We start from the raw sequence: 27,901 nt of genomic DNA on the forward strand, positions 1-27,901 counted from the left end.
TCTAATCAAAAAAAAAAAAAAAAACTCATAAATCCACAAACCCACCAACCCACAACAGTCGGTCGTATCTTATCAAATGCAAATACCTCTTTTATGAACAAGAACGAAGAATCAAACAGTCGAATAAAACCAAAGCCACAAATTCCCGGATAACTGCTCGTTTTGTAAAACATGAAATAGACGCTGGCCGAATCTTGATATTATAGTTATTATCGCAACTACCAAAGGGAGATTGTGTTTTGTACACGTAGACTGAGCAGACTGGGCTTATCTCGGTACATTAATCTCACCAGCTTTTCGAAACGTGCCATTTATAACGGCCTATCGCGACCTTATCGAAACGATCTCGAAACCAACCACGAATCAGAGTTTTGGATTCCCGTTACTGCATCGATTACTGCATCTTCCAGACGAAGTTGGGCGAATTAGACGAGTTAGACGAGTTAGACGAGCCAGACGAACAAGAGTCAAACTTGACAGCAGCTGCCAGGTGGTCGTACCTCACAGGTTCCGGCTTGAAATAGAACTTTCCCCTTTCCTTCGGGTTGGTTCAATTGGTTTTTGCTGTCCCTTATCGATCAAGCCACCATTACCTACATATATGTGCATACTCGTTGTCGAATGAGAAGCTCGATGCTAGCTTATTTTCAAGCTCTCAGTTACGAACGACTACCCTGTCGGGTTTCCGGAAATCTCGTCACGACTAGGGAAGCTTAGAGAAACCTAGATCTAGGTATATATCGTAATTGACCCGGCCAATTTTACGATACGCAACCTCTACATCAACTATACCCCCCTACATTTTTTTTCTTCTTCTGTTGCTCCTTTGCAACGCAACTGTCTTAACCATGCTAGCTATGACAAGGTTGCCGCCCGACTCCTTTTTGCCGTCGAGCGACATGCTTGATCCAAACCTGCGCTCGATGCCATTTGCCTCTCATCTCAACGGCCACTCTTCAGCATCAGTGATTTCTCCATTATCTCTACCGCATGCTTTAAATACTATTTCCCCAAAACCCACAAATTTACCACCTTCCGATTATTCTCATTCGCCATCAGTTTCCATACCTTCGCAGTCCCAGGAGCAATATCTTCCACTTCCAACTTCTCCAAACATCCCCGTGCAGAGATCGACTAGCCTGTCTCCGACAAGGTACCAAATTGGGTCTGGTGCAACTTCTCCATCTCTGGTCCCTAGTACGGCACTCGATAATATGAGCCATCAAGCTCTTTTCAACCTGCTACAGCGCAGGGAAGAGCAAAATCGAAAACTGATTGAGAATATGCGTGCTGAACGCGCACATTTTGAGGCTAGCCGCACTCGGGCGGAGGAAATGTATCAGGAAGAACGAGCGATAATTGAGGAGGAACGAATATTATGGCTGGAGGAGAAGAATAACCTACGGAGGGATTTGTCTGAATGGAAAAGGAGGGCGGAACTAGCCGAAAAGCAGAGAGACGAGATGGCTAGCTTGCTAGGGAGCATACAGGCCAAAGGTGGATACTTGAAAATGCCCGTTGACAGTGCTCACGAAGCCGCTATAGGCTCTCTCAGAGGTGGTGGTCTTAGCAGTTTAGAGACCCCCTCGCAGTCAAGTGCCAATTTCTGGAGCCCGTCAGATGGCACGTCTCCCAAAAGAGTTTTACCCACTGAGTTTCATGGATCGACGACGATGCCGGAATCGAGACCTTTCATTCCCTTGGATCCGCGTATGCAGGGCCCGTCGCCAGGAGTGAGCTCACCAGCGGCTCAACAAGAACGCGTCCCCTCAATCGACATACAAGAGGTTATTCCCGGGTTAGAAGGAATCCGGGTCCGGCCTGATATTGTCCAGAAGGCGACCTTCACCGATGATAAGCCATCCGCATGGTCTACCGGGACAATCTCCCCCCCTGTCCCTGGAGCTAAGCAGGAGCCAATTCGTCCACGTGCTGGGCCGGCTGAGTTGACAAAAGAGACGCTTCAGGCTCCTGAGTCTGATAGACTTATTATGCATGCCGGACACACCCCGAACCACTCTATTTCCCTGTCCAGACTCCATACTGTTGAGTCTACTGCGGCAGTTAACACAGCTGACAGCTCTGGTTCATCGACCCCTAGGCATTCTCCTGAGGAGGAGGAGCAGCAGCAGCAGGCGGAAGTGTCCGAGGAAGTCGCCAACTCCGAGGCGTCACGTCGCAACCTGGAATTTCTCATAGCTGCCGATGTCCAGGACGAATTCGAGGATGAGAAAGATAAGGATCCGGAACTAAAAGGTCCCTTAACCCTTCGGAATCTTCCTGCCGCCGACGAACCATTCCTCAAGGCTCTAAACGATAAGCTCGCGGATGTCATTACTCATGATGCTACTCCAACTGTCCTTAAGCACGGAAGTTACTTTACGACAGATTCGTCCGAGCCGTTGGCGAAGACTGACGATGCTGTACATGATGTTCATGAAGAACTAGAAGAGCAAGAGGAAGAGGTTCCTCTCAAATTAAAGCCATCCAGCAACTTCGGCGCACCTCTTGGACAACTTCGAAAGCCGTGATCCTAGTAAATACGTCCCGACAGTCGTCATCATTGGCAGGAGCGATTTCAATCGTAATTCACGTTCTCCGCGCCCACTATTCTACCTCGTTTATCGTTTTTACTTGGCGGAGAGATTTTGGCAGTTAGAGGAGACCGTTTGTCTAGTTTTGAGCACACCCACTATTTACTCTATAATTTTCTTTTTTTTCCCCCGCATGGCCATCGAAATACCCCAATACCCACGATTTTCTTTTCTCCTTCCCTTCTACCCATGGGAATTTACGGGCCAGTTTATGTTATAAGGTATGCAGGGTGATGAAATTGGCATCGGAAAGGTTGCATGAAGGGGCGGGATTTATCCCCGAATTCTACGGATTAGCGTTATTTGAATTATGTGCTGGCAGGTTGTCCCTGCTTCGGGATGCATATAAATATGGTGGTCGGCTTTGATTGGCACCTGGACGGACAAGACAAAAGAAAAAAAAGAACAAAATTAATTTTGGCAGACTGGATGTTGCACATCGGACATTGCACATTAGACATTTATACCTTGGGCAGTGACCCCCTTATTTTCAGTGTGAAAGAGAGAGAAAGAGGCGGCGCAAAAATGGAGAAGAAAAGCAGGTATTTTAATGAAAATGCGCCCCCATTGGTGAGGAATGTATGGACGAAGAGATATACGTTTTAGGACCGGGCAACTGGTTTATTAAGTCATTAAGTCTAATACAAATATTAGCATCTCTCGTGTATCCATCTTGTATGTTCTTTCGCCCAGTGCGTCAAGTTGTCGAAGTCAATGTTCATGCTAAGTTTCTTGGCTAAGCTATATGTAGACTCATCATCCTTTACTGGTCCGTTGTATGTCAATAGCGACGTAACCTAACGGCACTGCATAGTCGATATCGTGTAATACTAGATAATGCTATGTGGCGTTCCTTCAAAGACGTACAAGCGTACGAAATCGGATGAAATCCAACTTCATGCATTTTTATTCCCGCCCCATCGTAATCATGCATTAGAATACTATATTAAAACGTGCCTGAGTAGGAGGTAGCTAGCTACCTATGCAAGATCAACCCGTCTATCTATATATATATATATCTCTCTCTTTTTTTTTTCATTTTGCATCCTTGCTTTGGAGCCGCCCCCCCCAGCCCCCCCCCTCCCCTTGAATTCAATTATATAAAAGTATACTAGAATCGGCCGCCACACACACCCGTCCAACGCCAAACATGCCACGCCCTCCCCGCCCGGGAATGAATATAGTTTTTTTTTATTAGATCGCTATTCTCTCGCAATCTCATATACGCTTTTTCCTTTTCTTTCCTTTCCTTTCGTACTATGCGTGTGGAATGCCGTCATTACTGTCATTACCGTCGCTTACAACCGTACTTTATTATATGTACCTTGGGGGGTAGGTACCTAGGTTGGAAGAAAGAAGAACTAAGAGATCAAAGCTAGCTTCGCTCCTCGCCTCGCCTCGCTTAGAGCTCAGCTTAACTTCTTGCTCATGAACCCGGCCAGCTCGTCGAGCAGCTCGACGGTCTCGGCGGGACTCGCGATCCAGGCGGTGGTGGAGACGCTGCGGGCCTTGAAGTCGTTGCTCCCGGCGCTGAGGAACTGGTCGCCGACGTGGAGGGTCTGCTCGGGGCGGATGCGGGACTGGGCGTCGCTGCCGCCGAACCACTGCTGGCAGACGGAGACGCCCCAGCTCTTGTCGCCGATGTCGACGAAGACGTCGCGGCCGCCGTTGAAGGCGCAGAAGGGCACGAGCTGCTTGTTGTTGTTGTCGAAGTCGCGGCCGCCGACGACGCTCAGCTCGAGGATCTTCTGGACGACGAGCACCGTCTCCTCGAGGGACTCGCGCGGGATGCGCACCGTCGCCGGGCTCGGGATGATGCCGACGGCGCGGTCCTTGCGCATCAGCGTCGCCGGCAGGTTCAGGTTCTTGATGCAGTCGCGCAGGGCGGCCTCCGCGACGTCCAGCAGCGCCGTGATCGCCGCGTCCGACCACGAGGCCATCTCCGCCGTCAGCCACCGCTCCCGCGGCACCGGGGACAGCAGGTGCGGCGACGTCGGGCTGAACTCGAACAGGTAGTTGGCCTCGCCGCCCATGATGACGATGTTCTGGCGCTGCTGCGGCGTCAGCGCCGTGGAGCTCGCGATCGCGTCGAGCAGCCCGTGGAGGCGGGCGTAGTACTGCTCGGCCAGGGTGTACCCGGCGGCCGTGACGATGCCGATCTTGACGTTCTTGCGCATGAGGTCGATCATGCGCGAGATGACGGGGCTGGTGGGTTCCAGGCTCTCGCCGTCGTCGTACAGCGTGACGTCTCCGTCGAACGTGGCGAGCTGGAGGGTGCCGTGGGTAGTGACGGCCATGAGCTGGGCGGTGTTGAGGATCAGGCGCACGTCGTTGAAGGAAGGGGAGACGAAGCGGCGGGAGGAGATGTAGCGCTTGCGGTCCTGGAACTTGAAGGCGGCCTCGAGGGGCAGCCGGGTGAAGAAGTTGCCTATGGTCGGGACGAGGAGCTTGAGCTTAGAGGGGACCCTGCTCGATTCTAATTGGTGCGTTACTGAAGATGAAATACGTCAATGACTGGCCTGGAGTTTGGTTCCGAGGAGGGAGGAGAAGAAGGAGGAGGAGGGCGGGGAAAGGCGAGCAACGAGTGGACGTACTGTGATCGTCGATCATCACCTCGACGTCCCTCATGATTTCGGCATAACGCCTGTGCGCCTCTTCGGACATCTGAGTCACGTTGAATCCATTGGTTTCAAAAACGCCTGTGGGCTGTGAGTATAATACAAAGGGGACGGCCAATAACCCTTTGATCCATTCTGGAGCGTATGTTAGTTACCTAAAGGTATTATGAATGTTGACAATATGCTGGCTGATCAAGGATTTATTTGGAGATTTATGAGGGTAAGTTCATCGTTAAGACGCAGGGCCCTGGGGATATCCGGTATCCGGAAGCCTGTTTTCCAACGACGACGGTAAAACAGTGAAGGATCGGCGAAGGATCGTGGTGCTGGATAAATACCTATAAACTGGTCTCGCCTGTGAGTCTTCAACGCATCTACAAAAGTGCTCGTGTTAGTTATTGTTATTGTTATAGTTGTTGTTGGCCTTATATTCAGCTTATGACGGAAGACAATCCGTGGAATTTGAAACTTACACTCGACCCTGTATCTTGATGTCATTTTTGTGTTTTTGCCAAAATTTATAATTGACTCGTATGTAGTCTTAGTGTGATCGGAGAATTACTAGTAAAGAAAGCTAAAAAAGAGAGCGAAGAGAGTAAATATAAAAAGGGATGAAGTAAAGATAAAAACGGTGTACTATGTAAGTAAAGGGGCCGAAGGGGGTACATACGTAGAATGACCCTGATCACGAGGTCCGATTGACTGGACAAGCTGGAGTCCCGGCATGCGTCTGTGGGGCGCCGATGCAGCGGGCAGCGGGACATCCAACAGGCTGGGAGAGGCTTGGAAAGCCTAGTGAGCCACAGTAATACGGGCGCTAGGCACTCATCGGTTATAGCGTCATTCTGGCGGCCGATTAGCGCATGAAGATTTGGGCTATCTGAGCTAGGTTATCTAAGGCTTGTTATTCAAGGTACTAAGGTACCTACATAGCAACGACATGGTACCTCCTGCCTCTCTTATTGAACGTCCTTCCGAGCTTTAAAGTTTCTACTTTTTTTTTTTTTTTATATAACTACCTAAATTAAGAAAATAATATCATCAAAAAAATAAAACTAATCGGCATGTTGATAACGACTACCTAGGTACTAATCGACACACAAGATGACAGGTATACAACTTTTTAAGAACGAGATATGAAATTGGCTGTCTCATATGACAAACCCACATAAACAAACGACTTGTCTGCATTATCATCATCCGAAGCGCGAGACTTGTTTTGAAAAGAAGGCCCCTCTGTGGACATGCTTAGCATAATGTCTTCTTCTCCCCTAATAACCGGGCATTTTCTACCTCTCGGGCTATTCAAGGCCGCGCGGTCGGGGTAGCACAGAGAGCCGTGACTGTCCTCAACCGGGTCATGCAACCTTCGGGGCAAGCAGTCTGGCACCCGTCGACAAAGAGAGCAGTCTTGACGCCAGCGCAACCGCACGGGACGAGCAGTTCCTTTTGGAACGTGCAACCAGGAACTGGGCACTGCATAGGCTCACAGTTGCTGGGCCGGGTCGTGTGTGTCACTGTCGGGCAAGCGACTGGGATAGCTGTAGTGGGAGTGGGCTGGCCCGGGAGCGTGGTGATGCTGATGATGAATGTAGTCGTCGTCGAAGAGCTTATGGGGCTGGCGGTCTTCGTGGGCAAGTGTGAAGGGCTATGATTCTCTGGGGCCTCCACGTTTGGGTCGGCAATAGCCTCCGCTGGGGCAGCACTAACAATACCGATGACACTTTAATTTGGTTAGCACGATGAAGTCCAACGTTGATTGTTAATGGGAAGTCGACAGCTGTATTACCTGGCTAGTGCCGCAACGAAGCCGATGAGGACCTTCATTTTGGGGATTGACTATTCCTCCAAGTTAACTTCGTTAGGTCTGTTATACGAGATGTTACTGACAATATGTTGTACAGTTAGACCGAGTCTTATAATTATGGGCTTTGGCTGATATGGATGAACTGACGATGAATATAGTTACATGATGATTTCAATCGTGGACAAACAGCATCTTATATACTCGCGTCTTTGACACATCGCTATCTTCTATCCTGATCGATCTTATATAGCATTAGACCTGCATGATTCGGGACCTCACGACTGTCTCCCGTTGAAGCAGTCATCCCGAGTGGGCTGCCATTTTCGCATTCTTCCCATCCTTCCGGAACCTGTCGTATTTTCATACTACGCTAGTGGCTGCAGAAATCAAGACGATGATTTCCGAGGTGCAGTATCGGGCATCGGTTTCACGGTACGGTTATATTACAGAGCAGCCCAGATATTCACGTTGCGAAGGTGTCGAGCTATTTTTGGTACAACCTTACTTTATATTAAAGTCTAGGTCCGGTGTCTTACCCATGCTACATCACGCACGAGAACTTATCATGAGCTTTGATGTCCCGCAAGCATCAGAAGAGTGATACGAGTTTAAGGAGTCAGGCAGCAGACCACTGATATTAAATAGAGACACGCTTAGAACTTGCTTCTATGAAATCGCGAGACTCATAGAAATCAAGAACCATGCCGTTTTGAAGATACGGTACTTTTGCTTGCCTACCGGTTCATGGCGTCGCAAGCACCGCTCTACGTATCGCGGGAAGACCGAAGAAAGCCGGACATCCTGATATCAATCCCTCCGCAAGAAATGCGAAAATCGTGAGGAAAACCACCTTCCTCTTCAAGTCTCTTCCGAGGAGTTTGTTTCGATCAACGGCTGCTGAGATACACTTGAACTTGATTATCGGCGAATCGATGGCATTTACTTCCCCTGAAATTACAAGTTCTAGAGCTTGGAGTTCTTACAAGGTGCATATTGCCATGAGCTAGGTGCGGCATGATGCCCTCAGCGAACCCGAGAGTCCAGGGACATTCTAATCTGCGATTTGAATAACCTAGCCAGGTAATTCACTTCATGATTGGTAGCAGCTCTCCAAGCCGGTCTTCGTTGGCCCCACCAAACCTGACGAGGTCATTCAGCCTCTTTAGCCTGGATTACGGATCAATATCGGATGGCAGAAGATTTCATATAACTTCATCTCGCAGGCCCCAAAATCGCCTATTTGGGCTACCTACTCGACATGGTCAATATATCTTTGATGACGACGAGGTTTTTGTAACGAGATCCCGCATGATCCGTCTCGCAAAGGCTGCGAGATAAGGACATGGCCAAGGCCGCTTCTTGACATGAGTGCTGCCTGCCCGCCACATACACGATCTAGCCTGGAGCTTACGCGGACTGGGGAAGTTCTCCTTGCAGTTTGAGAAGTCGGATGATTTTCGTGTGATTGCCCAGTCGTGAATCTCTACCGTTGGACTGCTTCGCCCAGCATGCGCGGGTTTTGCCTGTTTACTGTCGATCCTTTCATCTAGGCCCCTTATCTAAGTAAACCGGCTTCCTGGTCTCGATGACTCCTGGGAATAATTACCTCGCTGCTTGCCAGAAGTACCGTGCGGCTTTCCTGAAAACCCTGGGCTTACACAAAGGGCGAGCTGAAATATATTTAAAATCTTACTCTAACTTCCAACAATTATCTGGTCTGTATTCCGGCGATAAGAAGTCATCTCCGCCTTGTCGATAAATAGCCGGTCCCTGCTAATTCCTTATCCACAAACTTTGTGGCGACCCGGCGCAAATTTATTTGGCCCTTGATGAAGACTGCGTGCCTGCGTTGGAATGGACTTATTGATACTTGTGATCAGATCTCGTGCGAACTTGATCATCAGATCTATCAGAGGGCTCGGTAGTCACCATCGCTAATTTGATAAATCTGCATAGGAGGTACCTAACCTAACCTAACTTATTAGCCATGCCTCGTGGTCTAAGCATTATCGGTCTTTCATTAGACGGACTGATTATAGACAGTTCCTGCAAGTCTCAGAGCATTTACCTATGACAACGTGGGCTAGGTAAGTAAAATGGCCGGGTAAAAGCATTCGTGTCAATGGTATACGCACGTCCGTTATTACATTCCCATCACTTTAGTTATTATTTAAGAGAAGAGATAAAGTTTAAGTATGTATGGGTGGGTATGGCTAGATCAAGACTCTTCAGCAACCTGGTCGTTAGTCAAGTGGTACATCAATGAGGATATGATTCGATTGGCATTCTGTATTAATAGCGTACATTGAACTTGTAATATAACGTATTTGACCCTGGCGGGTATCATTTGAAACGAATTAGCCTACAAGATGAGGTATTACATATATATACGGCCATGATTCATTCACTGAGCCGCCAGGCGCTCTACTTCAAGGGATGCAAGTATGTAAGCTGCGGATCCGAGCACGCTGTTATAGTTGATGGGCTGTCCAATATAGTACTATGATAACAACTCGTTAGCTTCTCACCATAGAAAGTTGCGAATGTACGCGACAATTGCTTACCTCATAAGTTGCCGTCGAGTTCAAGCTGCACACCGACACAGTCCCGTTGTACCCAAGCGTGCCGTTCGTCTCACGGACCACAAACGTATCTGTTAGGTACCCGTGGCCGCGAATAGCAGCATCCACGGCAGCCGATGCCAGAGTGGCGTCCGTGGCAAAGTACCCGAGTCTCGTGCCCTTTAGCAGAGCATACGCGAACATGGCGCTGCCGCTCGACTCGATGTAATTGCCCTCGCGGCCCGGCTCGTCCAGAACCTGCCACCATCCTCCCGTCGCCGGATCAACCGCCTTCACAATCGCGCCGGCGAGGGAGCGCAGCTTCTCGAGCACGAGATCCCGGTACTCGCACAGGGCCGCGGACTCGGGCAGCACCTCGAGCAGGTCCACCAGCGCCATCGCGTACCAGCCCAGGCTCCGGCCCCAGACGTGCGGGCTCGCGCCCGTATCCGGGTCCGCCCACACGGCGGTGCGCGAGGCGTCGTAGCCGTGCGCCAGCAGCCCCGACGACGCGTTGCGCGTGTGGCGCCACAGCAGGTCCAGCTGGTGGTAGGTGTCGTTGGCGGCGTCGACGGTGGCCTGCTTCCACTCGGGGATGGGGTAGGCCGTCTCGGCCTCCACGTGGAACCGCACGTAGAAGGGCGCCAGCGAGTACATGCCGTCGAGGTAGCTCCAGTGTGGGTATGTGTAGTACCACATGCCGCCCTCGGCGTTGCGGCGGTTGAGGTCGATGCTCTCGCGCAGGGCGGTCGCTGCGATCGCGAACGACCCCGGGCCCGACGTCAGGTTTTCCGTCGGCGTCGCCAGGTCCAGGAGCGCGAGGCCGTTGGACAGCCGGTCGAGCGGGTACGCGAGGGCGTCGCGCGTGGCGTTCCGGACGAAGGGCGACACCGACGAGGCGCTCGACAGGACGTACGCCTTCGCGTCCGAGGTGAATGCGTCGGAGGGGTACTGCGCCGCGAGCGCCGTGAGCGCGCGCTGCGTGAAGCCCGCTTGCAGGAGCTCCGAGGAGCCGCCGTTGCCCGTCATGATGCCCTGGCTGCGCGACATGATGCTAGACGCCATCCACGTCGAGTTCTTGCTCCGAACTGCGTCCGTGATTTCCCCTGCCGCGGAGGTGGTGATGGAGGCGAAGGCGAAGGCGAGCGTCGCTGCCGCGAGGTTGGATCGTGTTGATACTCGCATCTTGAGGTGACGCCTTTTTGTTTTCTTTTCCTTTCCTTTCTTTACCTGAAATACAACCAACTATCTCTTAAAAGACACTCAGGTCCCGTGTTCTGTTCTCACTCTAGTTCTCCGACGCAAAACAACAGGAAATAATATTCCAACTAGGCTAAACGAATGTATTTATATGAGATGGGAATGAGTGAGTGAATGAATGAGTGAGTGAGGAAAGAGGCGGTGGAGGAGAGGAAGAAACATACGTCCGGTCGGTCCCCGACTCTTTGTATTATATCTTTGTATTATAGAATAGAAGGTGAGGGCGTTCCAACACAAAGAACCTAGATAAGGTACCTAACCTAAGAATATTGTTTGCTATCTCGTCGGAACGGCGACCCGGGGCGTTGGGAAAATTTAGCGAGCGGCGTAGGGAAGGGGAACGCGCTTTTTTTTCTTCTTCCCAAGGTTGCGGTAAACGGTTGTTAGGTACCGAGTCCACGGGAGAGGTGATCCAAGTTTTGCGGGACGCAAGGACGAAAGGGACGACAAGGATTCCGTATAGGAAACCTTGGAAAACAGCACATATCTTGGCCAACGCTACAAGTTTCTTTCATTTAAGTAAGGTAAGTAAGCACTTAACATGTGCCGAGTATTTATTTGCTATCTACCTAGGTAAGCTTTCTAATTACACGATTCTAATTACGTTAATAAACATGAAGCAAAGTAGGTATGTCCTCAAGTGCCAACTAGACATGGTGGAGTAGTGATGTATTGATACCTGGTACCTTATATATCCAATCAAATTAATCAGATTCCAAGTTTACTCCGCCGTGTCTAGTTGACACTTGAGGATATATGTGATAGGAAATTTTTATAAGAGCTCATATATTACATGTTAGGTTATTCACACCTTAGCTTCGGACAACCTGGATACCTTCTAAGTAAGGGCAGGTAGAGATATGTAGGAAATGCTCGTGGGTATTTCTTAATGAAATTCAGAGTGAAATCCCCTTAATCAAGAGAGATGCGGATTTACATTTGGGACTGCCGGGTCATTATTATTATTATCCGTTTGCTATGTCTCTCTTGTGTAAGCCCTAAATTAGGGGAAATATTCTTTACCTGTTCTTATACAGTTGAATCCCCCCCTACTGTAATGCAATTCCGGCTGGCCTCTAACCTAGCAAATTACCGTGAGCTGAGACAAACGACGCCTCTCACCTATTAGCTGCCTAATGCCCAGGCACCTGAATCTGCGAAAGGTCTCCAAAACAAGATTTATCATATTGCTTTTGTTCCTTCATGCAAGACATACTGGGGAGGGGCTCTTTACCTAGGCTTTCTTTAGATAATAAGGTAGTATTTAGATGCTTCTCAGGCGAATGAAGTACGATTTACCCCTCACTACGAAGCGAGCCGAGAAGTAAGACGGCTTGACATCATGTCGCAACACGACTGATCTCTCTCAGTAGAGGGCCGCACTAAGACTATGAGAAGAAGCACACATAAACAGAAGAAGAAGAAGAAAAAAAAAAAGCTCAAGCCATTATCATCCTACCTCACCTCACACTTTATGACACGAAAGATGGATTCTTTTCGGCCGTACCAAGCTTTAGGCAGTGTAGTACCATTTCGACATCATTACGTCCTCTCTAGGCTAGGTAACCCGACCGGCTTATACGCCCGGCCATAGAGAATGTCCGGAGCATACATGGTACCTGGCGAGTGATTTATTCTCTCTCTCTCTCTTCGTATTCCGCATCTGTGGCTGCAGCAGGAGGGATTCAATACTATCATGTCTTGATTCAGGCCGTTTCTTTTTCTTAACAAAGCTACCACCATTCAGCAAGGAAAAAACGCCAGCGCTCATTCGAGAGCGACCAAAAAATACCACCCTGGCGCACGAAATAGATGAGTTGCAGGAAGACAGCGTTACACTGCGCTTTCAGCTCCCGCCTGTCTGTCCCCCTCCTGCAGCAGAGCAGAGCACAGCACACGGCACAACCGGTTCCGCTGCCGCTAGCTACAGGCCTCTGCCGATCTTTGTCGATGATAGGTAGTTGACATGGGGGGAGGGGCGGCGGCCTCGGTCACGAAGCTGACAAGGCTGTTCTGTAGGTTTCGTTGGCTGCGCGGTCAATCATATGTGTCTCGTGAGACCAGTTGTACGCCATTCGCCCGAGTAGCTAAAAAGCTAGCTGCTAAGTTTAGATATAGGTATAAGTATAAGTATAAGTATAGGTATAGGTATAGGTATAGGTTAGGTTAGGTAGGTTCTCTCCTATGTTTTACTTTGGGGTATGGGCTAGGCAATACGCTCTGGAGTTAAGTAACTTGGGCTGGAGTAAGCCATCTAGAAGATGTAATGAATGAGCTTCGGGTATGACCAGTAACACCTCTCTCCTCGTCGCCATCCTCTCAGCTCGTTCGATTTCGCCTTCGGGCCATATAACAAGCTGCACGTTGCCCACCTCTTGGTTGCGGCGTTTTGATACGCCTCTCATCCCCCCCCCCCCACGTATTCTCTCCTATTCTCATTCCCATGGAGCCGACGCTATTCTGCGCCATCCAAGTACCGAGAGCTTAGGTCCCTAAGTTACGGAGCCGCTGACTTCGAAGCCGGCAATATGGGGCATCGGAACGATTTGATCGCGGCCATGATCGTCTTCTTGATAGTTGACACCTTGGCCATGGTCGCGCGCCTCTACGTTCGAATCAAAGTGTTGACCCGTGGCTTCGGGTTGGATGATGTTGTGCTTATATTGACATATGTGATTCCACCCACGATACACTTAATACATGCATAGAGCCTAGTGCTGATATTATTACGATTGCTAGCTTGGTTTCGTTATCTCCTGTGCTATGGGCTTTACGTCTATGCACTATGGCTACGCTGCCCAGGACCAGCAACCGCACTACAGCAAAGCCAAATCCACGCAGGTAGGAGGTGGATATCTCATGCTCCCGTCTTGTCATTCATAACCAGGTCAAGGGCTAATAGAGCTACGTCCATATTTAGTTCCTATTCGCGAACCAGCTGTCGCTTTACATCAGCGCCGGGCTTGTAAAGATAGCCGTGGCGCTCGTTCTTTACCGTCTATCCTCGACTAAGAAGCTGCGCTGGCTTCTGATCGGGTCGATGGCTGTCGTCGCCACCTGGACCATAGTCATGACGATATTCGCCTCGTGGCCTTGCGCTTCAAGCGGCGCCTCTAATTGGGCCGGCAGCAAAGCTTGTACGCAAGTCGGCTACTTTCGTACCATCACTAATATCTTTATCGACTACTTCTATGCGCTACTGCCGATATACATACTCAGAAATGTGCACATGAGCACCAGATTAAAAATATCTGTATTACTGCTGCTAGGGTTAGGCGCATTGTAAGTCCCCCTTACTACAACAGCCCCCTTTTCCCCTCCCCCGAGAGCAGCCATAAGACAGAAACACGTACCTCCCTAGGACATCCCGCTAAGCCTGTACTTTATACCGACTGACCTTCCCTCTCCAGCGCAAGTTCCGCGACCATCGTGAAGCTCGTCATCATCGTGCGGCTATCGACGGCCAAGGGCGAAGAAGCCCAATCCCTGCACTACGACCTGCTCCTCTGGGCCGACATCGAGCTCGGGATGGCCACCTTCGCGGCGTCCGCGGCCGCGCTCCGGCCCCTGCTCAAGCACATCCCGGCCTTCTGGACGAAGAGCCAGCCGTCGTCGTCGAATAACCGCAGCCGCAGCCGCACGACGAGCGAGGCCGTCGGACCGTACCAAGAGCTCGGCGCGAGCAATGAGCTACACGTCGTGGCTACGCGTGATCCGAGAGGGGCGAATCGGAAAGATTCCGACGAGGAGTTATTTGTGGTTTGAGGGCGTGGGATCCGAGGACGGCTTTTGTGAGTTAGGTACCTAGGTAGGTAGGTACTTTGGATGAGGGGACTATGAAAAACCCCTGATTTTCCGATCTTAGTATGTCTAAGATCAATCATTATTATGTATAATATTAGTTGCCGGTTGGAACAGCCGCACGTGTATTGGGACCAGTTACGTATTGCCCCTTGGGCTTATCTAGGAGACGCACGAGGAGGTATGTTTTCCCTTTTAATCTTTACAAGAGCTCGTTTGAACTTACGTATATCGTATATAGGCCAGAAATTATACTCAAGCATGTTGACTAGCAATGACACCAATAGATACCTAAGGTACCTCATACTCAGCCTAAGCTATATTGACCATGACACGGTTTCTATATCACGCACTGTCAATCTCCTAGCTCCTAGCCCCTAGAACGTAACAGATACATATCAAGGGAACCCATGCCACCACCATCGTCTAATAAGATAATCCAATCTAGTACCTTAGGTACCTACTAGATACCCCCAAGCTCTATCTCATAACTCCATATCGACCCGATAGCTATAACTCACGAAACTAGATGAAGACCCACGAAAGAAAACCCGACCCTTGTTCCACCTAAATACAACCCGGCGGAAGAAGAAAGAAAGAAAAAAGAAAAAGAAAACTCAAGCACCTCTTCCGAAAGTCGTGGCCTGGCAGTTGCACAGTCCAAAGCGCCAATGCACTCGTCAACACCACCACCGCCGCCGCCGCCGCCACGTCACGTCACGTCACACATACCCAGTCCCAGCAACGAAAACATCATCATTACCCTCCCCATTCCCCACTACCGCAGCACCAGAACCCGCGCGTCCAACGGGCGCCCGCACGGGGTACCGACCGATCCGCCCCACGACCGGCAACCGAGATGCGAACCCGGACCCGGACCCGGGCTCGAATCTTCGCGCGGGCGGCACGTACGGCGGAGAATAACGAGCGAGGACCCGATCGCGATCGCGATCGGGATAGCGATTACGCGGAGTAAGAAAGATATCCGCCGGCGTCCGGTGCTGGTGCTGGTGCTGGTGCTGGGGGCGGGGCGGGGCGAATCGTCGCGGAGCGCTGGGAGGCGCTGCGGGAGTCGTCGGGTGGTAGGTGTGCTGGAGAGGGGGGCGGGGGCGCGGGGTCTGCGAAGGGGGTGTTGGGCTGCTGCGCGCTGGTGGTAGGTTGGCTTGGTTGACCAGTGGAGTCTTGGTTCGGGGTGTCGATGGTGTTCGCGGAGTAGGGGTAATAGGAGCAAAAGCAGGAGTATGGGTAGGGGTAGGGGTAGGGGTGTCGATATTTATATCCATATCCATACCACTGCCCTCGTCGTTGCGGCCCCCGAAGTTAAGACGTTGGATTCGCGGCCGGAGCGCTTCTACAGATAGGGAGTACACTCGCCTGTTTCTGGCCGGTGGTGTGCTGGGGCGCGGAGGCGAGGGGTTGCGGAATCGATAGGCGCCGTGCGCGGGCGGCCAGGGGGTAGCAGGGTCGAGAGGGAGGGAAAAGGGGGCGAGGGTATTGACCACAGCGACGTGTTCCAGGACCGCGGACTTGATCTTCGCGGCGCTGGACAGAAACCGATTCTGCACGTCCGAGAGGTCCCTCGAGGGGCAGTCCTTGCAGCTAGCCATCAACGACATGTGCACGATGTACGCCGTGCCGTCGGCGATTCCCTGCAGCGACGCTCGCGGCGACATTACCAGGTCCCTGACTTGATCGATACCAGGCATCGCGGGGCGCGTTTCCAGCGCTGCGAAGTATGGCTCGAAGTCCTTGATGAGCTTGTCCCATACCTCCTTGAGGCTGTCGAATACCTTCCGGAAGACGAACTCCTGCTGCTGCGGCAGGAAGTCGATGGAAAGGGTATTGAGCACGCCGGGACTGGTCGGAGATGGCGAAGGGCTGCGAGGCCTCTTTGGTGCTGTGGCGCTTCCTTCTTCTTGTGACATGGGATATACAGTAGAAACACGCACGATGAAATTAATTCGGCTCTCATAAACTACTTCGTTCGGCTGAGGAGTTGATGGAGCAGGCGATGGGGTTCGAGGTCTGATTGCTCCTTTTTGAGGTGTGGTTGGTGGTTCCTCTGTGAATCTCTTTGAGAACATCATAGGATTTGCGACCATCGACGAGTCACCAAACTCTTTGCCGTCAATGACTGGCTGGAAAGGAGTAGCGGTGGCGGATGTAGCAGGCTTATCGCCCTTCATGCCCTCTTGCGCTACTATAGCTGCTTTCATCACTGACTTGTTTGGCAATTCTGCAATTGGCTCATCGCCCGATTTTTTCGTCTCTATACTAGGCTGGAAAGTTGCCATAATATAGCCACTTTGAAACCCATTAATCGGGTCCGCACCCGGTCCACACATGGCGTTTGCCTTGGGCGGGAAGTCAGTTCGAGAAGCGATGACTTCTCTCTGGGGATCGTGAGAATAAACCACCTAGAATATAGCGTCTAGAGAATTTCGGAGAGCCTTCGAGGACTTGTAGTATGAATAAGAAGATACTATGAAATTCCAGATGTCGAGAGAAGAAGGGGAAGAATGTAATTTTTTTTCTGAACACTCATGAGAACGAAATAGTAGGTACCTAAGGTAAATAAACACCTTATAAAGAGTTCGTTGCTCTGGCATCCAAATGCCCGGGAGATACCCCATGCAATAACGGCCGAAACTATGGACAATTTAGCTGCGGTAGGGTTGATCCGCTAGGCGCACCTCTTACCTGTTATTCACCGTGGAGATTTACCATGGCAACTTGCCTGGGAAATGGGTTGAGGAGTCAAAGCGCCTACACCGCGGGATTCAGAATTTGTTACGTTCTCTATTACCAAGTTTCAGTTGGAATTTGTCTTCTTATATCACAAGAGTATGAATATTATAAAGCTGCCTATAGAGGTACCAAGGCAGCCGAATGAACTTAATAGGGGTAATTGGTACAACGTAGGCAAGGCAACATATCCTGCTATTTAAACCCCTTAATGACCTATCATTAATATTATCATCCGTAACCACATCATATCATAAGCTACCTATATATATACTGACGGTCCCTAGTATCAAAGCAAGTAAGCAAGCATCGCATATGATACTAACGGCAAGACACACCAGAACGATCTTAGCCCAACTCATCTAACTATAGAAACCCAAGATCTCCCCAATCACGCTCTTGAAGATGCCCTTCGGATCAAACTTCTCGCGCACAGCCTTGAACCTCGCCAGGTGGTCCGGATCCAGATTCTTCGTCGCGTTGCCAAACACCTCTCGCGTGTTCTTCGTCCAGTGAGGTCTGGCTGGGAACTCGTCGATAAGCGTCTTGGCTAATCGAGGGTCTGTAATGCTTTTTATTAGCCATATCATGTCTCGTTTATTTTTTCAAAATATGAAAAATAGACACAGTGCGCAAAACGGTAGGGTTACTTACAGAACTCTTCGTTGAAACGCTTCCCGTCGCCGATGGTGGGTTTGAACGACGGGAAGTCGAACATGATAGCGCCCTTCGTCCAATCGGCGCCGTCGGATGTGTTGTACGTGACCTGGCCTAACAAGTCGTAGTAAGGCCTAGGTGAATCTTGAGTCAGTACCGTATATATATAGAAGACTTCTCGATGAGTAAATTATACATACTTTCCAAATTTAATATTGATACCACTGCGGTAGGTGCTTGTCATAATAATGCCCTTCTTTGCTTCATCGTCAAACGCCTTTCGTACGCGCTTGAGCATCTGGTTGGCCAATGTGATAGGGAACGCCAATTCGAGGGTGGCGCCGTGCAGGCCGTATTCCCACTCTGGATTTTGATCCGGATAAAGGCCGCCAATCAATACGTCGTAGTTCCAACCGTAGACAGGCCACTGTGTGATTGTCTTTTGAGTCGTCTTCTCGCGGAAGTTCGGAGCGGACCATAGGGCGAACGCAGTGGTCTCGAAGAACATGTTGGAAGTCGCTAGGTATTTCCCGCTCTCCAGGGTGGATTTTGCCACAAACGCCTCCGTATCTGTTATAGAGAAGGTGTTCTGGAATCCTTCCTGGTTGCTCAGGGTGAGCGGAACCTTGTCGTAGTATCGCCAATGGAACTTCTTCATGTACGGCCACCACTGTGAAACGTTAGAACAATAAATCAACTATTAACTATATTATACGATATAAGTAGATAGGGGTAAATATAGGTACGTACCCAGAAATTAGCTGTAGCATAGGGTGCAACCAGTCCATAAATGTCGCCATTGAGAACATCGTCTTCGTCCAGGCTAATATTCTCATTAGACAAAAAGCATACCCTACGAAAAGAAGCATACCAAGAACTTACGTCTCTTGTTTCGCGAAGACCTTAAAGTCTGGGTAGATTTTGAATTTCATGCGAACAATGACACCGAGCAGCCCCAAAGACGTCGAAGCAGCAAGCCAGTCGTCATTAGACTCGTCGCGCTCGATAGTCACGATATCTCCGTTGCCATTGACGATATCTAATGACAGCACACCAGCCGCGACCATCGAGTCCTCACGGACCGCAGAGCGGTGTCCGCCCATCGCCACCGCACCAGCCATGGTGATGTTCCAATTGACTAACGTATACCCCATCGAGGCACCGTTGTTGTGGAGATATTCGGCAAGCTGGAGGAATGTCACACCGGCCTCTATTTCCACCGTCCCTGTCTCAGCGCCCTCTTCGAGCACTAGATTCGAAATCTTATTTACGTTCTCCGTGCGAATGATGACCGTGTCCGGGTTGTCTGAACACATAGTATCGTACCTTTGCAATACCTCAAAATCAGAATTGACCTGCTATGTATACTCCTAGAAGTATCAAACAAGTGTAACGACCCCGTGTAATATAAAGCAAGGAGATTGGATTGGAGTGAATAGAACATGATAACAAAAGTACACCGCAAACTTAGGCTCTTAACTCACCACATATGGCCCTTGCCTGAGGCCCTTACAGGTGTCCCTTTGGCGGGGGCATCCTTTACTATCTGGACGATATCATCCACGCTCGTAGCATTGTGGACGAGTGCGACATCATGACAAGCAGGAAACCCTTCTCCGTCAAAGGTGTTATAGGGGATAGCCGAAACTCTGCCGACGCCCACGATGGCGACGACGGAGACGAGGGCACGATTAAGAGCCGACATTATGGAAGAGTCGTGCTATCATACCAATCGACCCTTTGGTAGCGGTAGGAGTAAGCTCAAACTTATGATCAAGCGCCCAAATTCCCGGTGGCAAAGCTGAGGGACTACCCAAACAGAGAGAGGCTAGCTGAGCAGGTAGCACCTGCGGGTTACCCCGAGTTTTGTATTCGTCGAAGGAAGCTCTAGAAGGGGAAGCCCATGACGTTCCTCGCTCGACTGTAATTTCCTCGTGATTAGCATAATTGCCCTTTTCCTTTTCAACCCCAACCCTCTCCTCCAACTTTCTCCATCTTAAACCTCGTGGGTACCAGGGTTCCCCGGCTTAATTTCTTTCCTCTTTTCCCCAATGTCAGCATAGCAGATCAAAGGAACAGCCTCGTATAACCTATAACGCGCGACAGAGCTACACATATCATATCCCCCCAGTCCCGCGCTGGCGATATGCCTCGGATGTGACGTGCATACCGGTAGTGGTACCTAGCAAAGAACGCCCGTGATACGATCGACAGAAAACGCCGTACTAAGCACGGGGCATTTACCCAGGAGAGCCCATGACCGCGCAGCCGCGTACAAGCGAACGAGAATCTCGGCTAGATAATTCAGCGAACGATGCCGGGGGTCTGGCACTCAGCTATTAGGCGTTTCTCTGGTTGGCCGGGTTGGATGGATAGACAGGCAGACGAGATGGGGGAAAATCCCAAAACGGTTCTTCCTGAATTATAACAGGCAGGGACCGTCCTGCACCCCGCCAATTGCGGCAAGCGGTGACATAACAGTATCGCTGGGGGTTACCATCTGTGGCAGTAGTCATATTCCGCCTCGTGTCGATCATCAGGAGACGGCGCATGTAGATATGCGGGCGTGATAGTACGGCTGCTGTTACACAAAGACACACATATATACATGTGCGCGGAAGGGCATCAGGTGGCAGCACCTCGAAAGAAAGACGATTAATGTCCCAAGGGAAATGCTACATTAAGCATGCGAAAGGGCGTAACCAGCTCATATATATTTCTTTATATTTCGACTTGTCATAAATGTCGCCGTCTCCGATTGAACTTTGTCCTCGGAGATTTAATAGATCGGTAGATACTTTAGTCGGGGTAAGTTTAGGTTCGGAGATACGCTTCTGGTTGGAGAACTTGCTCATTAGTCTAATATTGGAGAATAAAGCATACTATTGGGTTAGAAGACATAATACCAATCCTTAGACACCGTAGAAGTACATATGATGCAGGGGACTAGGGGTGAAGATTGACCTGCCGTAGAAGGTAAACGAGAAATCCACATAGAATATCGAGTACACCCTCCCTGGCTGTTGTTATATTGTCGGTTACGGGGTATATTCATTAGAAGGAGAGTTCAAGGTCATGCTACCTCACAAAGCTGTCATTAGTGATGACGGCTTCGATTGTACGTTGTACAAAACTGCTAGTCTGAACTAGACCGTCTCACAACACATTTAACTGAAAACGAGAACTGACGTGTAAAACAATTCTCCGTGGAATTTGGGTATCGCTATGGGTGGCACTTCTGTTGATTTCATATTAACTCCCACCTTGCAAGCCAGCCGACATTTTGACCCGCGTTTCTTACAACGCAGAGCCTAGCAGCGGGGTCTTTTTCATTCTTATATCGCCGTAATTCCTCTAGAGCTTTGGTTGCCGATAAGCTTCCTATAGCATCGCCGATTCCGTCCCTGAGGTTGAAGCTTCCAGTCGTTATGAACCCAATCAAATCTTCTTCATTAGGACATAAGGGATGTCCATTGATGCTCTCAGAGTTGGGAGCAGGCGGCGGGAATGTCGCTGGGGGGGCGGTGAGCTGCTGCGCAAGCAGTTGTTGTCGTGTCTCTAAGTCAAGATTTGGCCTTGTGGCGACTTTCTTGGGCTTATTATTTAAGGTCGGCCTTTGTGCTAACCATTGGTTGCGTATGTTAGACGATAGTTTACCATCGACTTTCGCATGTGGAGGGTCGGTGGCTGGTACTTCGGCCTGCGGAGAGGCGGCGGTGGGTTTCACATCGGGTAGTCGATAAACCCTCGCACATGTGGTAGCTACTCCACGCGCCAGCATCTTGATATTCGCCGTTACCAATGAATTTGGAGGAGGCAGCTCGGATGTCGCTGTCTGATATGTAGCAAATGTGGACTTGGAAAGTTGCGTAACGCTTTCTAAGGGATTTATAGGAGTCACTTGCTTCGCACCTTGGGAAGTTGATTGTGGTTCTTCCGCTCCATCTTTTCCGTCTATTACCATTTCGTCAGGGTCATTCACCTTGTTGTCAATTTTCTTAAGACCAAGTAGTAGTTCGTAATCGCAACTCCATCCTATTCCCACTTCACCCTTGCGTCCTGCTCCTAGGTCAAGTGATTCCCAATTGACTCTCTTTCCTTTGGGCATTCGGTCCCATGCTTTGTGTCTCGTAATTCGTTCTTCCAGTTCCCACGCTTTACCTGCATCGGTACCAGGTAAGTCACCGGGGAACCAAGGGAGGCCTCGTTCGAATGTAACATGTCTGATCTCGTCTAAACCCCCAAACCACGGGTTGCCGCCGGTAGATAAAGGGTAATGCATTAGACTATACCATACTGGAAGGACACACTTGTACGGTAACATCACTGTCCAGGTGCCAGACGATTGCGAACCCATGGAATGCCGGGAAGCAAGTAGCATGATAGGGATAGGAGGATCAACCAAAGTTGGTTCGAGAGCTGTTCCTGGCGCGCCGTTGCCTCGTCGACGATTTAGAGATCGCTGAGATGGAAGCCGAGATGCTTTGAATCGCATATCCCTACTGAACAGTTGATGAGGCTTGGTAGCATCATCTTTGCGAAGTGCCGATATAGCTCCTAGAAGGGACAACTGTGCGTTCTGATCATTACTATTTGGAATGTTTACTTGCCGCGGGGGGTAACGAAGGCGAGGATCTGCGATCGAAAAGGCTAGGAGACATCCAAGGGGCAGAGCGCCGGGATCTTTCAAACCAGCTAGCGACTCGAATTTTGAAGCATGCGATTCTTTCGTATCCGACTTCTGGAAATATGGCCGAAGCACTCCAAGTAGAGCTTCAGTGGAGTCAGGGCCTATGATGTCAATGCTTCCGATTTCAAATCTCAGGTCCTCTATATAAGGCCGGGGATTCTGCATCTTTGCCAGCCTTAGAAGCTCATTGAAAGTTTCTAAAAATGCGGAAGGGTGAATACGTATGAAGACTTGTCTAAACTGTTTACGTTGTTCTTCGTCGTCTTCGACTTGCTGCACTGAATTCCAGACTATAGTAGCTGGGCCAATGACATGCATGCTGTTTGCACTTTTCCTACTTAATATTCCGGACCAGTGCAGATTACCAGACCTCCAGCGCCTTGCTTTGTCATTCCACAAGGCTTCCTGGGTAAGGCCTAGCGACTTGAGCACGTTTTGGACACTATTCTGAGGTCCAGATAGGCCAATCGTGCTCATGTAGCTCATATCCCAAGCCATTGCACCCCTTTCCCATTGAATGCGGTGGGTTGGCCTGTAGACTTTTTGTGAGGGGGTAAGGGGGATCGCGAAGCGCCACAAGGGTTGAGTAGGAGGTGTCATCCTCGCTCGCTTCGCATGCCATAAGTGAGTAGGAAGCCATGTCTTCGAAAGCTGGCGCTTTCTAAACTTTCTAGCGGCAATAACGGGTTCGTTAAGCACATTCCTCCTTATCTTGGGCCTAGCAGCCCTTATAGAGATGGTTTCGTCATCAGCACCGGATTTCTTCAGTTTCCGTAGCTTCTTCCGCTTCGAAAGAAGGCCCAGCTTCCGAGAGATCTCCGCTCGTAGTCTCGCCCTGGTGGTCTTGGGCTTTCTAGTTCTAGAGTTAACTGTTGGGGTGTTATCCTCTATCATTTCCCTTTTCGCTCTTTTTCGTAAGCGTCTCGGGACCTTTTTATAGTTATGTGCTGCAGCCCTACGTCTCATTCTGAAGGGCACCCGTTGAAATGCCCGGCTGGTCTGAGACGTCCTCGTCCGCCTCATGCTTTCGTCTAAAGCGTTTATCTCGAAAGACAGGGAGCCGACGAAGGACTGAACATTCAGCTCGCCATCTTTCAAGGCGGCATGCGACTTCTGGGCAGCAATACTTCTGGCTTCATAGACTTTTGCACGTTTTGCGTCCCGGGGCCTATGGTCCAAACTCTTCCCCTGGCTCTTCGACCCTGCATCTTGCTGCGGAGGATCTTTTCTCTTGTTGGACTTTGGCTGAGCTGTATTCTTAGAAGTCTCCGGGCCGGGTTTAGGCTTCTTCGTTGAAGCCGGATTATTACCCGAGCTTCCGGTAGGCTTAGCCTTCGATACCTGTTTTGGGGGCATCTTGTCTGATAATATTCTACGGATAAGCCATAAGTGAACGCGCGTGCAAAGGGGGCAGTATATTCGGCCTGGTGTGCGTCCAAGAATAAGGGAATAGGCTTTCAAAGTAGTAGAATACGATAAATAACTAAATGGAAACCCCTGCCCAGTTATGGAGTCAAGGCTGAGCTAGCATAAAAAAGATTTGACTGAAATAGCTTTATTTGTGATTTTTCATCGTTACTTGATTAAATAGTACATGATGTACCGATGACCTCGAGGATTGAATATCGCGTACTGCTAAACGCGTATTTGTGCTGCGCGTGGACATGTGCTTCAAATTTTTAGCATTGCGATTTTAGAGCTGGTGGGTCCGGTAGGAGGTACCTATACTTATCGGTTGTAGCTGGCTGCTCAGCTGCTCCCCGGCATTTTTGAACTTTAGGTACCTCGTATAACCGATGACGTCAATAGGTACCTAGACCTAAGTTCTAACTACCTCCTATTGTACATAATGAGAGAGGTACCTGGTTTTATGTAAAGTTATGTACATACGTCCGAACTAAAATCGACAAAGTCCGGAATAATTCCCGTTTCCACTCGACTGGGATTTGACTTGAATTCTTTTGGTTTTTTTTTTTCTCTCCCTAGCTTTTCCAATCACACTAATCTCAACGTCGTCCTATCCGTGTGGCTGATTCTAGCAAGCTAGGGGGTAACGTAACCCCCCCTTTTAATTCAATCCAATCCCATTCTCTCAAGTCTTACAAAGCCTTACAAGGCTTGTCTTATTCTCGAATTCACCTTACCTCGTTCGTATGATTCTACTACCCAAGTAAGAAATCCAGCAGAAAACAGGAAGGAAAAAACCCTGTTCGCGTTCTATTCTTCGGAGTCCGGTGCTGCCGAAACGACAGGTCTAGCGGCTGTTCTGGCTGCTACCGTTGGTATTTCGCTTCCGAATAATGACTGCATGTTACCAGTACACGATCTGCGCCGTTCGAATTTGCTGCTAGTTAGCATAGCATGTGCAGCTTTTTCGTCACCGGGGTGAATGCGGCTTTATTAAGACATTAAAGACAAAAAAACTAATATGGCGTCCTTGAGTATGTAAAGCCCGTAAGCCTCCCCCTTACCTAGCTTCCTGATGCTCGCTACCCAATGCTCGCTATCCGTTGCCGTCGCCTTCCTTTCCCCGTCTCAAGGCTTTGTCATACACACTGGTGTTCCCTTTGAGCCGCATTCCTGTTATTCTCTATATTTATCATCTCTTGCCTCTCATTCACCCAATAAGCGAAGATGTAACTCTGCCTATATTCGGCAACTTTTTCATTGTCGTTATTAACACCCTTATATTTCCTTCGTCATAACATAACATAACACGCTATCCCTTATCTTCCTTTCATTCGACTTCACTAGGGGAATTGGTACAATAATGTCTCCTGCTTTGGCCGTGACATCCATTGCTATGCGCCAATTTAGTAATTTTCTCGAGCTAACATGCGTATTCTTCCAATAGTTAATAAGGCGCGGAAGGTATATATACTGCTACCTACATCCTACATACATCTGCTATCATTTACTTGATCCTGTCCTATTCCTATATTCTTCGCGAAACTAATACTTATTGCTGTTCTTCGTCTAGCCGAAATTCGAGCTTCATCTCACCATATACGACCTGAATAATGTACCCTTAGTTGCCGGTACCTCCACGGTAAAATGGTACCTTCCAAACTCGATTCACGGCGAGCATCGCGGCCGTACGGCCAAGTGCTCTATCGACAAGATCAATCACCGCGTCGTATATAATTATTCTAAGATTATACCTCTGCGCATCTCCATCGATCGCAACAACAACTTGACCGAATGCCCTATCGAATTCGAGGTTCTCCAGGAGTTTCCCATGGTCCCCGGTGGTCGCGACGAGAAGATTCCCCTCGGCGTTGTCAAATTAAACCTGAGCGAATACGTCGAAGAGAGCGAAAACTTCCCTCGCCGGAGCATGGCCCCGCGAGCCAGCGCAAGCCTAGATCATCCGCGAGAGAAGATCGGACAAGGCATGTCGCACCGAAGACAAAGCAGCAGCAAATCGGGTAGTAGCCTTCCACCCGGGGCCGTGGGAGGGGCTAGTCCCACAAGCACGACAGCGCCGCCATTACCGCACCCCGAGGAAAACGACATCGTGGACGAGGAAGCCGAAGAGGGCATCGTCCGGCGATACCTAATGCAAGAAAGCAAGATTAACAGCACGCTCAAGGTTGGCATCTTAATGGTACAGATCGACGGCGAGCGCAATTACGTCGCACCTCCCCTCAAGACGGCCCCTATGTTCGGCGGCATAGCCGGCATCATGGCGGGCAGCGAGCAGGTCCCGGTCGACGCATCCGAAGACGGCTCCCCCGCGGCCCCCAACAATGCCAACGCCAATGCCAACACCAAGAGCAATGCCGGCTCCCTCGGCAAGTCGCGCGAGGCCTCGGAGCTCCAGGACATGTACCGCCGCGCGCTGGCCGCGAGCTGGGCCTGCCAGCCCGGCGAGCTGCCGGCCGACGAGTGCATCGAGGACATCTTCTCGGGCGGCGACGGGTGGAGCGACCATACCTCGCGCCCCGGCCCCGTCAAACCTCCCACCCGCCGCCGCAGCCGCCTCTCCCACTCCGGGTCCGTCGCCAGCAGCGCGAGCAATAACAGCGGCAACGTGAGCGACGACGAGGGCGCGGGCGGTAACACCCTGCGGCCCGCCGACGCACGTCACATGCGCCCGCACCACGCGCGCACGCGCAGCAACGGCAGCGACCACGGCTCCCTGACGCTGAACGGCGGGGGGGTGCGGAGCAGCAGTAATAGCAGCCGTCAGGAAGGCGGAGGCGGAGGTGGACGACACCCTCGGTACCACCGAGGACAGCACGAAAAGCCGCTTAAAGAGGACGGCGGTATGGACGCCGCGTCGGATGGCGGGCGCAGCCGCAGCGGGAGCTTGACTAGCCTGGCGCCGACGCTCGGTAGCGACCGCGGCCGCGAGGGGTTCCGGCGGCCGAGGGAAGTAGACGAGTACGAGGAGCGGGAGGACCTGGTCGCTTGGACGTTACCCGAGACCGTTGCGTAAATAAGGTTAAGGTTGCGTCCGCGTCTCTGCGTCCGCGTGGTGTATGTGTATGTGTATGTGGCGTTCGTGCCAAGGTACACGTAGCAAGCATATTTATATTCGTCGGGAAAAAAACATTACATAGCGTGGGGGAATCATCTTTTTTTTCTTTTTTTCTCTTTACATCCAGGCGTCATTCCATTGGACCTTATCTTATTTACGCCTGGTGTACTTTCAATTCGCTCGACACACGTGAACTCGTGGTTGAGATGGATACCTACCTAGGCACTTAAAGCTTCGTATTCTAGACGTGGGAATTGCATATATCTATCTATCTGATAGATAGGTAGGGAATAGGGATAGGGTGGGATAGGATTGGCGTTAATAAATACATACATACACACATATACATTCGGTTAGGTATACATTTATTTAAACATTAGTAGGTTGGTTGATATATACCAGCTGCACAAAACAAGTTGTTAGATTAGGAGGAACCTTAGGTAGAATAATTCACGGAAAGTACCGCGCGCATTTTGATTCTAAGTACCTAAGGCTTACTTCACATACATCACTGCGGGAAAAGGGGTTACCTATAACACCTAACCACACGACGAAGAACAACAGCCAGGATATACGAAATCGTAAGCATGAAACATCGTAACTTGTAAGTGGCGCAATATAAGCTCAGTTAAAATTGCATATATGCGTTTCATATTTCAGGTCTACTCTATATCCCTTATGCGAA

The 27,901-nt window shown here is 50.1% G+C and overlaps 9 protein-coding genes across 9 annotated transcripts; 3 read left to right on the forward strand and 6 right to left on the reverse strand.

Moving 5' to 3' along the window:
• Positions 1–848: 848 nt before the first annotated feature.
• On the forward strand, positions 849–2,531 carry F4812DRAFT_454151 (uncharacterized protein; the record flags this gene model as incomplete). The annotated part of the gene is made up of 1 exon (XM_047936587.1): positions 849–2,531. The coding sequence occupies one exon, from the start codon at positions 849–851 to the stop codon at positions 2,529–2,531; it is 1,683 nt and encodes a 560-aa protein (XP_047794649.1).
• Positions 2,532–4,003: 1,472 nt separating this feature from the next.
• F4812DRAFT_464452 (IMP-specific 5-nucleotidase) lies at positions 4,004–5,898 on the reverse strand (the record flags this gene model as incomplete). The annotated part of the gene is made up of 4 exons (XM_047938342.1): positions 5,686–5,898; positions 5,452–5,586; positions 5,189–5,347; positions 4,004–5,085 (listed from the first exon to the last, which is right to left on the reverse strand). Exons 1-4 carry the CDS (start codon positions 5,708–5,710, stop codon positions 4,004–4,006), a joined length of 1,401 nt encoding a protein of 466 aa, XP_047794650.1. The 5' UTR covers positions 5,711–5,898.
• A 619-nt stretch (positions 5,899–6,517) lies between these two features.
• On the reverse strand, positions 6,518–7,039 carry F4812DRAFT_454153 (uncharacterized protein; the record flags this gene model as incomplete). The annotated part of the gene is made up of 2 exons (XM_047936588.1): positions 6,518–6,935; positions 7,002–7,039. The coding sequence occupies 2 exons, from the start codon at positions 7,037–7,039 to the stop codon at positions 6,518–6,520; spliced, it is 456 nt and encodes a 151-aa protein (XP_047794651.1).
• A 1,747-nt stretch (positions 7,040–8,786) lies between these two features.
• Positions 8,787–10,897, reverse strand: F4812DRAFT_9663 (glycoside hydrolase family 105 protein). Its single transcript, XM_047939578.1, has 5 exons — positions 9,584–10,897; positions 9,324–9,519; positions 9,155–9,245; positions 9,050–9,087; positions 8,787–8,987 (listed from the first exon to the last, which is right to left on the reverse strand). Exons 1-2 carry the CDS (start codon positions 10,763–10,765, stop codon positions 9,424–9,426), a joined length of 1,278 nt encoding a protein of 425 aa, XP_047794652.1. The 5' UTR covers positions 10,766–10,897; the 3' UTR covers positions 8,787–8,987; positions 9,050–9,087; positions 9,155–9,245; positions 9,324–9,423.
• A 2,035-nt stretch (positions 10,898–12,932) lies between these two features.
• On the forward strand, positions 12,933–14,976 carry F4812DRAFT_9755 (uncharacterized protein). The gene is made up of 4 exons (XM_047939594.1): positions 12,933–13,512; positions 13,580–13,681; positions 13,761–14,122; positions 14,251–14,976. Exons 1-4 carry the CDS (start codon positions 13,369–13,371, stop codon positions 14,603–14,605), a joined length of 963 nt encoding a protein of 320 aa, XP_047794653.1. The 5' UTR covers positions 12,933–13,368; the 3' UTR covers positions 14,606–14,976.
• A 1-nt stretch (position 14,977) lies between these two features.
• Positions 14,978–17,121, reverse strand: F4812DRAFT_464456 (uncharacterized protein). Its single transcript, XM_047938343.1, has one exon. The coding sequence runs from the start codon at positions 16,984–16,986 to the stop codon at positions 15,364–15,366; it is 1,623 nt and encodes a 540-aa protein (XP_047794654.1). The 5' UTR covers positions 16,987–17,121; the 3' UTR covers positions 14,978–15,363.
• Position 17,122: 1 nt separating this feature from the next.
• F4812DRAFT_9814 (FAD-binding domain-containing protein) lies at positions 17,123–20,065 on the reverse strand. Its single transcript, XM_047939602.1, has 6 exons — positions 19,528–20,065; positions 18,926–19,369; positions 18,794–18,866; positions 18,244–18,713; positions 18,041–18,177; positions 17,123–17,948 (listed from the first exon to the last, which is right to left on the reverse strand). Exons 1-6 carry the CDS (start codon positions 19,746–19,748, stop codon positions 17,749–17,751), a joined length of 1,545 nt encoding a protein of 514 aa, XP_047794655.1. The 5' UTR covers positions 19,749–20,065; the 3' UTR covers positions 17,123–17,748.
• Positions 20,066–20,972: 907 nt separating this feature from the next.
• F4812DRAFT_9863 (ribonucleases P/MRP protein subunit POP1-domain-containing protein) lies at positions 20,973–24,666 on the reverse strand. The gene is made up of 2 exons (XM_047939611.1): positions 24,456–24,666; positions 20,973–24,402 (listed from the first exon to the last, which is right to left on the reverse strand). Exon 2 carries the CDS (start codon positions 24,087–24,089, stop codon positions 21,291–21,293), a length of 2,799 nt encoding a protein of 932 aa, XP_047794656.1. The 5' UTR covers positions 24,090–24,402; positions 24,456–24,666; the 3' UTR covers positions 20,973–21,290.
• On the forward strand, positions 24,473–27,693 carry F4812DRAFT_9791 (N-terminal C2 in EEIG1 and EHBP1 proteins-domain-containing protein). The gene is made up of 3 exons (XM_047939601.1): positions 24,473–25,174; positions 25,588–25,604; positions 25,714–27,693. Exons 1-3 carry the CDS (start codon positions 25,162–25,164, stop codon positions 27,172–27,174), a joined length of 1,491 nt encoding a protein of 496 aa, XP_047794657.1. The 5' UTR covers positions 24,473–25,161; the 3' UTR covers positions 27,175–27,693.
• The last annotated feature ends 208 nt before the right edge of the window (positions 27,694–27,901 follow it).

Source organism: Daldinia caldariorum (genome assembly GCF_022478825.1).
Source record: "Daldinia caldariorum strain CBS 122874 unplaced genomic scaffold F4812scaffold_1, whole genome shotgun sequence".
In the NCBI taxonomy this organism is placed as follows: domain Eukaryota; kingdom Fungi; phylum Ascomycota; class Sordariomycetes; order Xylariales; family Hypoxylaceae; genus Daldinia; species Daldinia caldariorum.

Bases quoted from the DNA above. Each gene is read 5' to 3' on its own strand.
- F4812DRAFT_9663 (XM_047939578.1), bottom strand. From the start codon at position 10,765: ATGCGAGTATCAACACGATCCAACCTCGCGGCAGCGACGCTCGCCTTC. The intron at 9,520-9,583 runs GTAAGCAATTGT...TTGTTATCATAG, and splicing joins ACTCGACGGCAACTTATGAG to TACTATATTGGACAGCCCAT.
- F4812DRAFT_9755 (XM_047939594.1), top strand. From the start codon at position 13,369: ATGGGGCATCGGAACGATTTGATCGCGGCCATGATCGTCTTCTTGATA. The intron at 13,513-13,579 runs GTGATTCCACCC...TACGATTGCTAG, and splicing joins TTGTGCTTATATTGACATAT to CTTGGTTTCGTTATCTCCTG. The intron at 13,682-13,760 runs GTAGGAGGTGGA...GTCCATATTTAG, and splicing joins GCAAAGCCAAATCCACGCAG to TTCCTATTCGCGAACCAGCT.
- F4812DRAFT_464456 (XM_047938343.1), bottom strand. From the start codon at position 16,986: ATGTGTGGACCGGGTGCGGACCCGATTAATGGGTTTCAAAGTGGCTAT.
- F4812DRAFT_9814 (XM_047939602.1), bottom strand. From the start codon at position 19,748: ATGTCGGCTCTTAATCGTGCCCTCGTCTCCGTCGTCGCCATCGTGGGC. The intron at 18,178-18,243 runs GTATGTATAATT...AGATTCACCTAG, and splicing joins ATCAATATTAAATTTGGAAA to GCCTTACTACGACTTGTTAG. The intron at 17,949-18,040 runs GTAAGTAACCCT...AAAGCATTACAG, and splicing joins GCGTTTCAACGAAGAGTTCT to ACCCTCGATTAGCCAAGACG.
- F4812DRAFT_9863 (XM_047939611.1), bottom strand. From the start codon at position 24,089: ATGCCCCCAAAACAGGTATCGAAGGCTAAGCCTACCGGAAGCTCGGGT.